This window comes from Nelumbo nucifera, chromosome 1 (assembly GCF_055504915.1).
Source record: "Nelumbo nucifera cultivar China Antique chromosome 1, China Antique-T2T, whole genome shotgun sequence".
Taxonomy (NCBI): Eukaryota; Viridiplantae; Streptophyta; class Magnoliopsida; order Proteales; family Nelumbonaceae; genus Nelumbo; species Nelumbo nucifera.
In genome coordinates, this window is record NC_142649.1 from 17837971 (window position 1) to 17851189 (window position 13219).

The 13219-nt window shown below is 40.9% G+C and overlaps 1 protein-coding gene across 8 annotated transcripts in view; it reads right to left on the bottom strand.

The window, feature by feature from the left end:
- Window positions 1–13219, bottom strand: part of LOC104612164 (uncharacterized) — a 75302-nt gene that overhangs the window by 520 nt on the left and 61563 nt on the right. For 7 of the 8 annotated variants that reach the window (XM_088894919.1, XM_088894915.1, XM_088894914.1 and 4 more), the window contains 3 exons: window positions 2181–2267; window positions 767–866; window positions 67–271 (listed from right to left, as the gene is read on the bottom strand). In XM_088894919.1, coding sequence (XP_088751045.1) covers window positions 67–271; window positions 767–866; window positions 2181–2267 — 392 coding nt within the window. Of the gene's footprint in view, window positions 1–34; window positions 272–766; window positions 867–2180; window positions 2268–13219 lie in introns of those variants that run through there. The other variant, XM_010279484.3, reaches the window with a different exon arrangement.

Here is a 13219-nt window from a genome sequence, read left to right on the forward strand (position 1 = left end):
TATATATATATATATATATGAAAAGAAACAGTCTTTACTCTTTACAGGCAAGAGCAAAAGGCATACCTGCACATCTGCTCTCTGTAACTTCTTTCTCATACAATCTCTTTTGTAGCAATGTTGTCCCAGGAAACATCATCAAGTTGATGTTGTTCAACTGTTCTTTCTCTTTATCCTCCATTGGTTTAAATCCGAAACCCAATGTCCAAGTATCCAATAAATTTGGAATTGCAGCTACAACCAGTTTCTCAACCTTGAATGACTTCAGCATCTATGAGGGTAAAAGCAAGTACAAGGATTGAAGTAAAATACCTAAGAAGCCTGTAATCAATGTAACTTGCTGGTTTCGAACACAAAGTTCAATCTGTGCTCGTGAACAAAAATGATAAAAACTCAATGATAAGATGCATGACTTTTTTCTTTCCTTTATAAATTTAATGAGATCTCTCCTTTTTCCCCTGTTGAACAAAATGGAACCTCAAGCAATAATGAAGAGAAAGGCCAGATGAAATCAAGTCATGCGGTATTTGGTCAAACTTTCAATGGTGCCATTCAAGTGGACCTCCACTATAGTGTTTGTTTCATGCCAATGTATGGTTTTAGGTGATTCTCCCACTAAGCATGCATTTAGTTATCTTTAAGTACCAAGACTTGAAGACAACCATTGAAAAAGTCTTCAGAACTTTTGAGTGATATCCACCACTATGACCACCCAGACACATTTACTCTATTGTTGTGAAAATATAAGTATTTACAATTAAAATACCTCTTCAATAGCACTTATAAGGCGTCGACACATTCCCTGTCGGCGACGTTCACTTGAAGTTGCAATAAGAGGCATCTCTGCAACTGTTACTCCATGGACCCTGCATAAAATCAAGGACTAAATTAGACTTGGATTCCTTTGGATTAGTCAACCAGACCAAGATCCATAACAATATCAAGTAAGGAGAAAACCAAAAAGGTTAACATCTAAAATAGAGTTGCAAGACCATGTTGTGGTTTAAATTCAGTATTTCTATAGTCATTTATATCCTTTATTCACCCTCTTATTTAATGAGATATTTACCATTTATCAAAAAAATAAAAAGAGTATGAAGGTCTACCTGCCAGTCAACAAAATTGGATTAAAAAAACCTGCCAATTTTATCATTCTGGCTGTTAACCCTTTGTTCCAATTAGTAGTCAAGTCCTTGGTGCTCAAACCATTAGGAACATATGCAGCTACTAAAAATTGTGGCCAAGCCTTCATCAAAAGGAAAGAACAAAGGGAAAAAAAAAATACTTGTGCACAGAATCTTGAAGCTCTTAAAGCCAAGGCAGAGTTTTATGAGAATGCCTCCTTTTACAGTTTATTGGAATAGGAAACAAAATGATATTATTTTTTTATTCTAATTCTCAAATCTCAAAGAGTTCAAGGCATGTATGTTGTTCAAAGTACTATTATCATTGTAAGGGCAATTGAGCCATTCGACTAATTAGGATGGGGGAGGGTGTTGTAATTTTATGTGCTCTAATCTAAATACAAGTGCAAGGGCTACACATGACACTTTTTGGTAGCCCATTCTTCTCTCCTAATTCTTTTTTTTTTCATTTCTAATCTCATACAAAACATCAAGAAACTTGAAAAGTCATTTCAATGACCTCTTGCCAAAACAAAACTTTGTAATTAGAGGACAGAATCATTTAAGCAGTGAAGTTTTGAAGGTAGTTCCATAGGTGATGCAATGCAAATCAGTCTGGTGTGGGTAGAGTTTCAGGGGCATTATGGATAGATTATTCTTGTATTCATGGGACTCAAAGCTTATGGTGGTTTGGTTAAACCAAAATCAACTCTCTTGCAAGGCCTAATGCTTATATCGCATTGAGTCTGTAGTGGATAGAAGTGGAAGGAGATTCTAAGGTCATATTCGTTTCATGACCACCTTCCAAGAAAGCCTTGCACAGTTCATCTCATTATTCATTTCCTATCTAGCATAGCTTATGCCTTGTTGGCCCTCTTTTTCCACATGGAGGGCCTGAGCAATGTATTCTTATCTTCTGGAATATGTAGTATTTATTTCTCCACATGGAGGAAAGTAATTAGTTTCAAGGTATCCATTGATTAACCTACATACTTCTCAATGAACAAACCATCAAAGCTAAAAACTATGCAAGTCCTTATCCAATTAAAGAAGTACCTGATTGATGCTACAGATATGAGCTCATCATCCTTCTCTAACACCACAGCATAAAATCCTTCATAATTCAAACGCGCAAAATTTGATCTGAAAATTAAGAAATGGTTTAATATTGTTTGCAACTTTAGATGCTAGCAGAAAAAGCCAAAAAAAAAAAAGTATAGATCTAAAAGAACTAAAACAAAAGTTCCAGATTCTTGAAAATAACAGACAATCTAACATTTTAAGAATGTAACTAAGGATTTGCAACATATACACCCAAAAAATTTCTTGTTTGAGTGTGTTTTCCTCTATCTTGTTTTTTTTTTTTTTTTTTTTTTTTGGGGGGGGGGGGCAGGAAGAGGAGGGGAGGTCTTACTCTTACAGAAAATAATTTGCACTATCCTTTGCTAGATTAGCAAGAGGTACAAGTGTGAGATGGGAAGACTGCTCAAGCTGCCACGACTAATGATAAGGAAAAGGACGGCGCACTGGAAAATCAAGATTGCCAAGATTGTTAGAGGTTGCTTCAGCTTTTCTAAAGGAACCAACTACTACTACTTATCAGAATAATGGAGAAGGGAAATTGTTGGGTAGAATAAAATAGTTGCAGGAGCTGGAGATACCCGAAAGGTGCTAAACTAGTTGTAATGGAGAAAAGAGGGTTGTGACTAACAGGATTGCAAATGGATGCTAGCTTTTTCTTCCCATTAAAACTGGTTATAAATCATTGGAGTTTCAAAGACTTTGAACAGATGTTTTGCTGGACAGTTATGTATAGAACAGAAATGTTGGCCAGCTTTCCAGACCCATGCTCTCCGGGTGGACCTGTCTTGCAACTTCATAGGCGCCATGAATGTTGACAGAAGGTAGAAATCGACCTATTAAATAAAAAGGTAGAGACCCTTTTATTAGCATTTTGAATATGTGAAAGGCAGGTCTAACTTATTTCCAGGATCTCTCAATGCTTGAGCCTTTTCTTTTCTCTTCCTTTTTTCCCATGGCAATAGGATATTGTGGTGAGTTGATTTTTTCTATTTATAATTTTATACTTTTGTTAGAATGTTAGAGTGATGTTCGGCTGATAAGAGTTCTTATTAGCCCATTCTTATGTGTAACTTATCTTGTAACTGGGCTTGTGTTAATGGGCCTAATCCTGTTTAATGATTTAAGTCATCTGGGTGTCCCATCACTAATCAGGGGCATCCCAGTAATTTCTTGTACCTTGTACTATATTCATCTATAAATAAAGGACTGGTCGACTGGCTAGTACAGTTCGGCATTCTCTTCAGTTCTGTGGTTCTCTTCTCTTCCTTGCTACTTCGAGTATAGCTCTTCAGATTACATGGTATCAGAGCATTAGCTCCTTCCTGGTTTCAGCAGGCGCACTCTCTTCTCTTGCTGTCTTTTCATCTTCTCTCTTCTTTTTCTGGGTTGCTGCAGTGAAGACCTAGGAGTGTAAGAGAGTAAAGCAAGTTCGAACCTAGGGTTTCTCTTGGTTGTAGGACTCAAGGGAAATAAGACCCAAAAGTAGATGTCCTACTAGATTATCTCCAGCAAATAGTAGCTATTGGGCTACTAAGAGAGGTCTGTATAGGACAGACCTAGTTGAGGACTGATTTCAGCAGTCCTAGCACTAGCCGAAAGGGGGAGAACTTCCTCTACAGTTGCAGCTTCGTGCTCCAGCAAGACTTGCGCAGAACAAGTGGTAAAGACTTAGCCTTCTCTACAGTTGCAGCTTCGTGCCCCAGCAAGACTTGGGCAGAACTGTGGTAACTTCAGTTACAGATTTTCTTCAGGTCGGTTATCAGTCCTACTTTGTGAACTTCAGTTACTTCAGGTCGCAGAACAAGCCCTAACCGAAGTAACTTCAGTTACTAGCACTGTGAACTGGTTCAGTTACAGCCCCTTACTTGCTACTTCGGCCAGTCCTAAACAGCACTGCACAGTACCCGAACTGTGAACACTTCTACCAGCACTGTGAACACTGTGACCACTTCGGCCAGTCCTAAACAGAACCACCTACAGCACTGTGAACAACTCTTGGACTGAAGTCAGGATGTCCTCACTATCCGGTGAAGTTTCCTCTAGAGATAACAGACCTGTTTCAAGGTCCTCAAACCTGGAAAACCCTAATCTGCACAGCTTGCAGATTACAAGTGTGCTGCTAGATGAGTATAACTTCAGAGAGTGGTCTGTCTCAGCAATGCTGTTCATTACCTCTCGTGAGCACACAGGCTATTTGGATGGAGACAAGAAACAACCAGAAATTGGCAGTCCTGAATACACCGTGTGGCGCAAGGAAAATGCCACAGTCATGTCTTGGTTGCTGGCCTCTATGACTCCTAGGGTGGCCAGAACTGTTCATCACTTCCCCACAGCTGCTAAAATTTGGGAGAAAGTATCTAAGACATATGGCCAGAAAAAGAACAATGCTAGAATCTACAGGCTGAACCAAGACATTGCAGCCCTAAGGCAAGGAGACATGTCCGTGGCAACCTACTTTGCAACACTGGAAGGCCTCTGGGAAGAGCTTGACCACCATTTGATTTTGGATTGGGAAAATGCTAATGATAAGGGGAGGCATGATAAGCAGATTGAGGAGGGCAGAGCCTTCAAGTTTCTGGCGGGTCTTGACCCTGTATATGAAGGTATAAGGTCACAGATTCTAGGGAGAGATGAATTACCTGAGCTTCACCATGTCTACTACCTGGTGAGGAATGAAGAAGTAAGGAGAAAGGAGATGCAAGTTGACTCCCAAACACAATCAACAGAACTACCTGGAGAACATTCAGCCTTAGTCTCCACTAAGGGGAATAGATTTTCAGACAAGAAGTCCCTCAAGTGTACACATTGTGGTGGTGAGAAACACACAAAGGAGAAATGTTGGGTATTGTACCCTCATCTGAAGCCAGCTGCTCTGAGAAAGGACAAAAGGCAACATAAGGGCCACACAGCAAGTGGGAATCTTGCCACCAACAACAGTAGTGACAACTCACAGAGTATTCAAACAGTGTCATCTTCCACCGCAAGGCAGGCTGCCGACTCCTCTGGACCAAGTACTTTGGGCTTCACAGCTAGTGAGGTAGAGGTTCTCAGCCGGGCATTAGCCCGTCTGAAGAACAATTCTTTAGCTTCCACCTCTCTTGCCAAATCAGGTACAGCCTCTGCATTTAGTGCATCTAGTTCCATAAATTCTACCTCTTGGGTGATTGATTTCGGAGCCACTGACCATATGACACATATGTCCTTATTCTCTACATATCATTTGTTGTCTGGCCAGGATAAGATGAGAGTAGCTGATGGGTCCATCTCCACCATCTCTGGAAAGGGGGTGGTTGACCTAAGCAAGGATCTCTCTCTTAAATCAGTCCTACATGTTCCTAGTCTTACCTCAAATCTGTTGTTTGTTTCAAAGCTTACGAAAAACTTGAACTGTAGTATAACTTTCTTTCCTTCTCATTGTGTCTTCCAGGACAGATTGACGAGGAGAACGATTGGGAGTGATCATGAGTATGGGGGCCTCTACTATTTTGATGAAGATGTCAGCTCAGCCTTGCAAGCTTCTACTACTAGTCCGGAAAGTGGGGAGTCAATAGCTAGGCTGCACTTGTGGCATGCTAGGCTAAGTCATTTGTCCTTTTCTTCCTTAGCAATGTTGTTTCCCGAATTATGTAAGGGCATTCCGAGTCAGAGTTTAATTTGTGATGTGTGTCAAATGTCAAATCAATGTAGATCAATGTATCCAATTTCTAGTAATGAAATTCAAGCCCCTTTTGATTTGGTTCATTCTGATGTTTGGGGTCCTTCACCCATTGTTTCCATTGATGGCTTTCGTTACTTTATCAGTTTTATTGACCATTATTCTTGGTGCAGTTGGATTTATCTGTTGAAAGGACGTGAAGAAGTTCCCCGGATAACTATGATGTTTTGCAAGATGGTTGAAACACAATTTGATAAAAAGATCAAGCAATTCCGTTCAGACAATGCAGTTGAATACTTTGAAAGATCCTTGAACTCATTCATGGAAGATGCAGGCATGTTACATAAATCATCATGTGCTTACACCCCTCAGCAAAATGGGGTCGCTGAGCGCAAGAACAGGCATCTATTGGAGACAGCTCGAGCCCTTCTTTTCCAACACAATGTGCCTAAGCAATATTGGTCTCAAGCTGTTCTCACTACATCATACCTGATAAATCGGATGCCATCTAAGGTACTGGATATGAAGACCCCTTTCTCTGTTTTGTGTCCCACTCTTCCAGAATTTCCTCTTCCCCCGCGGGTTTTTGGTTGTACATGCTTCATACATGTGAAGGATCCAAAGAAGACCAAACTGGATCCTAAGACTACGAAGGGAATATTTTTGGGGTACTCTCCTACGCAGAAGGGGTATAAGTGTTATGATCCTGTCTCCAAGAAAAAATATGTCACCAGGGATGTAGTCTTTTTTGAGTCTCAACCCTATTTCCAGTCTTCTTAGAATCCTCTTCAGGGGGAAAGTAGTGGGTTGGAAGAGGATTCTCATTCTCTCTTCTTTTTTGTTCCCATTTCATCACCTTCCACTACTACTAGCTGTAACATTCCGGGTCAACCTAGTGAGACTTCCACTGTGCCAGTTGCTTCTCCAGATTCGGCTGATGCTTCTGAAGGTTCCAGTAAACAAGAGAAAGAGATACTTACATACAGTAGAAGGAAGAAAGCCCCTCAACCTCATGATTGCAACCAGTTGAACTCAGATCAATCTGTCTCTGCAATCCAAGGTAATTCTGACTCACTCAATTCAGATTTGGATCTTCCTATTGCTCTCCGTAAGCCTATTCGCTCTTGTACCACTCAGCATCCCATAGCCGATTATGTTTCTTACCCACACTTATCCCCTACCTATCATTCCTTTGTGTTTGCTCTTTCCTCTGTATGTGTCCCTTCCAGGTATTCAGAGGCGGCATCTGATCCAAGGTGGAAAGAAGCCATGAATGAGGAGATGAAAGTCCTAATGAAAGCAAGGACATGGGAATTGGTGGACCTACCAGAGGGGAAAGGCACTGTTGGGTGCAAGTGGGTATTCACAGTAAAGCACAGGGAAGATGGATCAATTGAGAGGTACAAGGCCAGACTTGTGGCAAAGGGATTTACACAAAAGGAAGGAATTGACTACAAGGAAACCTTTGCCCCAGTAGCAAAGCTCAACACAATCAGGGTTCTACTGTCACTAGCAGCAAAATTCTCTTGGGAACTTCATCGACTGGATGTGAAGAATGCCTTCCTAAATGGTGATCTTCATGAACATGGAACCCCCACCTGGATATGATGTTGGAAAGAAGGTATGTAAACTAAGGAAAGCATTATATGGTTTGAAGCAATCTCCCCGGGCATGGTTTGAGAGACTTTGTTTGGCCATGAAGAAAGTAGGGTACACTCAGAGCAGTGCAGATCATACATTGTTTACAAGGAGACAGGATGACAAACTTACAACACTCATTGTGTATATGGATGATATGGTGATTACTGGAAATGATGTGAAAGAGATGAAGAGGCTGAAGGAGTTCTTAGCTTCAGAATTTGAGATCAAAGACCTAGGAAACCTAAGATACTTTCTTGGAATTGAAGTTGCTAGATCAAGAGAAGGAATCTACATATGTCAAAGAAAGTATGTGCTAGATCTCCTAGAGGAAACAAGCATGATGGGGTGCAGGCCAGCAGACACTCCAATAGAACCAAACCATGGATTACAAGAATCAATGGGTGAGGAATACTGTGATAAGGAAAGGTACCAAAAGTTGGTAAGAAAACTGATATACTTATCCCTTACTCGGCCAAACATTGCCTATGCAGTGCATGTTGTCAGTCAATTCATGCATTCACCAAAGACCCCTCATATGAGAGCAGTGGAAAGAATCCTCAGATACTTGAAGACTTGCCCAGGGAAAGGAATTCTATTCAGAAAAAACAGCAGACTTGAAATTGAAGCCTACACTGATGCTGATTGGGCTGGATCTGTTGGAAACAGAAAATCAACCTCAGGTTATTGTACATCCTTGGGAGGAAACCTAGTCACATGGCGCAGTAAGAAGCAGAATGTTGTGGCTAGATCTAGTGCAGAAGCAGAATACCGGGCTATGGCACACAGGGTTGCTGAACTCTTATGGCTCAGGACTCTCCTTAATGAGCTTGGTATCAAGACTGAGGGTCCTCTCAAGCTGTATTGTGATAATAAAGCTGCTATCAACAATGCCAACAATCCTGTGCAGCATGACAGGACAAAACATATTGAAATTGATCGACACTTTGTCAGAGAGAGAATTATTTCAGGAGAACTCTGTGTGCCTTATACTCCATCAGAGATGTAGATTGCAGATGTATTAACTAAAGGGCTGGCATCAACGAAGTTCAGGGACATACTTGGCAAGCTAAACATGACTAATATCCATGCTTAGCTTGAGGGGGAGTGTTAGAATGTTAGAGTGATGTTCGGCTGATAAGAGTTCTTATTAGCCCATTCTTATGTGTAACTTATCTTGTAATTGGGCTTGTGTTAATGGGCCTAATCCTGTTTAATGATTTAAGTCATCTGGGTGTCCCATCACTAATCAGGGGCATCCCAGTAATTTCTTGTACCTTGTACTATATTCATCTATAAATAAAGGACTGGTCGACTGGCTAGTACAGTTCGACATTCTCTTCAGTTCTGTGGTTCTCTTCTCTTCCTTGCTACTTCGAGTATAGCTCTTCAGATTACAACTTTTATGGTGAGTAACTCCTAACAGTTTTGTCCAGGGACTTAGGTTTAGGGATTTTCTTTCAGTGCTTTATTTTTTATGGTTTTCTTTGTCCTTTGTCTCTTTAATCCTTTTCCCCTTGTAAATTTTCTCTGTTGCTGAGCTTTCTCCCCTTGTAAATCTATCTTGCCTTCCTCTACATTTTGATTGATGGGATAGGCCCTGATAAGTCACCAGGTGAAGGATCATCATATGTGCATTCCCACTCAAACCCTCAACCCCTATGAGACTCCTCCCTTCACATGGAGAAAAACAGGTCTGATAAAGCTCAAAACAGCATGGAATGCCACCACTTTTTGACTCCTCCGACCACTGAGCACACCACACCACAAAGGAGAAATCCCTTAACAGACAAAGAGGACCATGACTCCGTTCCATCCTTATCACCTTCAGGAAATAATCTTGCAAAACTAGTAATTGCCTCACTCCATGGACGATTAAGAGGTAACCGTTGTAACCTCTATCACCAACTCAGATGCAGACTTTGTCAACTGAAACCTCACCCTGCCCAGTTTTTCAATTCCCCACATCCATGGAAACCATTCAAAACCTACTTACCAAGAAAGGGTTCATGGAGTCCCTCCATCAATATCTTTGTCCCATATAAAATGTAAGCATGTAGACTTGAAAGAACCCATAGGTCCCATACAATAAGCCCTAACCCATAAGCCCAAGAGAGGCCAAAAGATTCCATAGGATCTGCTTAATGAGGGATCATGGCTTACCAGATCACACTACAGGACCCTGAACCAAATCCAGTAAACCATACCACTCCCCAAAGTTCAAAGTATCGATACAATACATCCCGTATTGGGTGTATTGTATCATATCTTTTGACTCCCAATACACCTATTTAAAGCAAGTTTGATAAATGTTTTAATAAATAAAGTATATAAAATATTATATTTTTATGAGATTTTGGAAAAATAAAACTAAAAAGAAACTGTGAAGGCAAAAGGTTCAAAGTATTGATACACCCCTTCTTCCATATCGGGGTGTATCGATACTTTGAACCTTGCCACTCCCCCCACTCAGACAAAACTGAACAGACATGTGTGTCAACTGTCAGACAAAGCCCGAGACTCATCCATGCCTAAGAAGGCAAAAAAAAAAAGGAAAGGAAAATAATGTAAAGTTGAATAATCTACAACCATCCATTGACATTGGTAAGACTAAGATTGAATTAACTCAAGTAATGTATATGGTTATTTAATCATATAACACATGAAAAATCAAAGAATTGAATCAATAGGAGACAAAGAAAGCATTGCTAAGGCATGATTGAATTTCAATACACACACATCCTTAGCAAAAAAAAAGCTAACTAAAACAAGTAACTAAAACAAGGAATTATCAAAAAAAACTATCTATCTATTACACATTGATATATATCTATTACACAAACTAACTAAAACAAGGATGTCCATGCTTTTTTCTGTTTTTTTTTTTTAAATTTCCGTATTTTTCATGCCTTTTAAAATTGAACAAAATAACTCTCTCTCCTCTTTCTCATTAACTCCAATTATCTCTCATTAATCATACTATTAACTCTCTCTCTCTCTCCTCAAATAACCCATGCCACTAATTCTCTTTCCTCTCAATTACTCCATTAAATTGCCTAAAATTCATTAATTCTATCAATATCTCTAGACATAAAAGGAGAAAGAGAAGAAGCAACAGAGAAAAAGAAAGAGTATTTGCCAAAAAAGATGTCAGTGGTGGCATACACATTGACTTATATATTAGGGTGTTAAAAGAATAGAGAAAATTACAATAGTACCCCTGATTACAACTTAACAAAGAAAAGATAGTAACAACATTCTATTCTAAGGAGTCTCTGAGGATGGAGAAAGCGGAGGGAGGCTTCGTGGAGAAAGCGGAGGGAGGTTTCGTGAAGAAAGTAAAATGGGGGTCAGCTCTGAGGAAAGAGGCCAAAGATTTCCTGTTCGAAGAGATACAGATCAAAGGAAGACTGGGTTTGAAAGTAAGAGAACAGAAGAGAGCCACGATCCTTGTGGAAGGCTCAGAAATGATTGAGTAGGTGAAAGAGTTTGTCTCTGATGCAGCTGCTAAAGGGAAGCAGAAATATCAGAAAGAAAATTTCTCAGGATCAGGTAGGAGGTATGTGCTGGAGAACAAGAGGAATGCAAAAGGTGCATTTATTTCTCTTACTGAATATTTCTCTAAAGGAAGGAAACAAATGATTTGTCTTCCTCAAGGGAAGAATGACCAAGGGTGGAGAAGGATTGCTGGGATACTAACAAATTTCCTAAATAGAAGGAAAATGGAGAATAAAGAGAATTTGAAAGTTGATGAAAGGGGACAACGACCAGAAACCAGAAGCTAGTTTCTGTGTAAAAAAGAGGAAACAAACAAAAAGCTTGTGGCCATGGCAAATAGTAGGAGGGACCCTTCATTGGTAGCAGATGGGACAAAAGGAAAATGGGAAAGAATGCTAGTGGTTGAAGCTGGAGGAGTGGTGACAGACTGGTGGAAAGTTGCAGAAATGTTGAAGAGCAAGATGGAGCTAAGAAGCACCTTTATTGTGACCCCACTCGATCCTGCTAAGGCAGTGTTGGACCCTCTTGAAAACCAGGTAATGTTAGAGCACTAAGTATCCAAGATGATCTGGGAACCTTCTCGGTTTTTAAATGGGCGTTTTCATCAAATTCAAAAGTGTTCTCAGTGGAAGATAACGTAACTGTTCGAGTGATTGGGTTGCCATTCCATCTCTGGAATCAAGAAACAGCAAACTCAATTGCTTTGTTGTGTGGAGCTCGCCTGATGGTGTTTTCTGGGGAGACCTGCTAAGTGCAGCCATTCTACTAGATGGTGTAAAACCAGAAGATATACCGAGGAAGGTGAATGTCGCTGTGGAGGGTTTGTTCTTCCCAGTGTGGTTACTGTCCTCCATTGAAGCTACCCTTTGGAGAGAAGCAAGGCAGGAGGAAGACGAAGAGGTGGAGGATTTGCAGCTACGTGGCAGTTTGAAGTTGGCTGGAAAAAAGAACAAGGAGTTGTCACAAGAATGGACAGCCTTTAGGCAGCCCAAAAGACTTGGATCAGGAAACTAATAGAAGTATTAGACGTGTTACACAAGGCAACGGTGGGAAAACCAACGCTTCTTTTGCTCAGGCAGTTGCTTGTGGCACTAAGCAATTTATTTCAAAGGAGAGGAATGGTCTGAGTGCAATACGGGAGGAGGGAGGTGATTCATCGGGTCGGGCAGAGGTATTGGTAACTTCAGGAATTTGCACAGGGGTCCAACCAGCAGGCCCATTTCTAAATTGTAATTCTGGGCCCAGTAGGCCCAAAAAGTTAAGTGGCTACTCTTAAAAGACCCTAGGTAGACAGTAAAAACTGTCTAAGTGTGTGATAACTTAAAGGAGCACGTGACAAGGCTTACTCCTCAGGTAGACAGTAAAAACTGTATACCATCATCTTCTTTGAGCCCTTTCTCTCACTCGAACAGTTCAGCGAAGGTCTCCAGCTCGTTACAGTGGAGACCCTCGAAGAAGATGCCTCGTAAGGAACAGGAACGACGTAACCCTAGGTGTGTGAAGAGCAGTGAGGTTTTCGACTCTGTTTCGGAAAGTTTGACAGACGATGAAGAACCTCCTGATTCGGATTCAGATTCGGGAGAAACCATCAGCTTGGGAAGTATCGACCTCCAAAAACCAAAAGACATACTGGAAGAGGGTAGCCTAAACACTGAACTGTTATTCCTAGAGGAGGAGACAGACTCGCACGACTCTGGTAATGTCAAAACGCAAAGAAGAGTGAGCCTTAGAAGTGGCGAACAGATTTTTCCCAAACTGGGTATGCCATACAAAAGACAGGTGGAGTTGGGAACACTTAAAGAGGTAAGGCAGATTGCATCCCTGCCAATAACGAGTCTACTCCATATGTGCAGCCTAGTCAGGACATCAGGCCAGAGAGACAGGAATCAGACTTGGAGCCTTACCTAAGGATTCACGCAGAGGGAAAGAGAAGTGAAGTTTCTTTGACTGTAGAGGGTGAGAAAGTATTGGTTGTACCTAGTCCACTTCCAGGGTTGAGTCCGGAAAAGGGGAAGGGCCTAGTCCTGACTCCAACAATTGATACCCAACAGCTGGTCCACATGCAACCATCTCTGCTAAATCCAGGTAAGCCTGTCCATTTGGTTTTAGATACTAATATGGGTTCTCTGCCTGTAACAGATATCCTGGAATCTCAATCAGACCAACCAATTGGCAGAAGGGGAGTGGCGATTGATAATGACAGAGTCCGATCTGAGAAGGG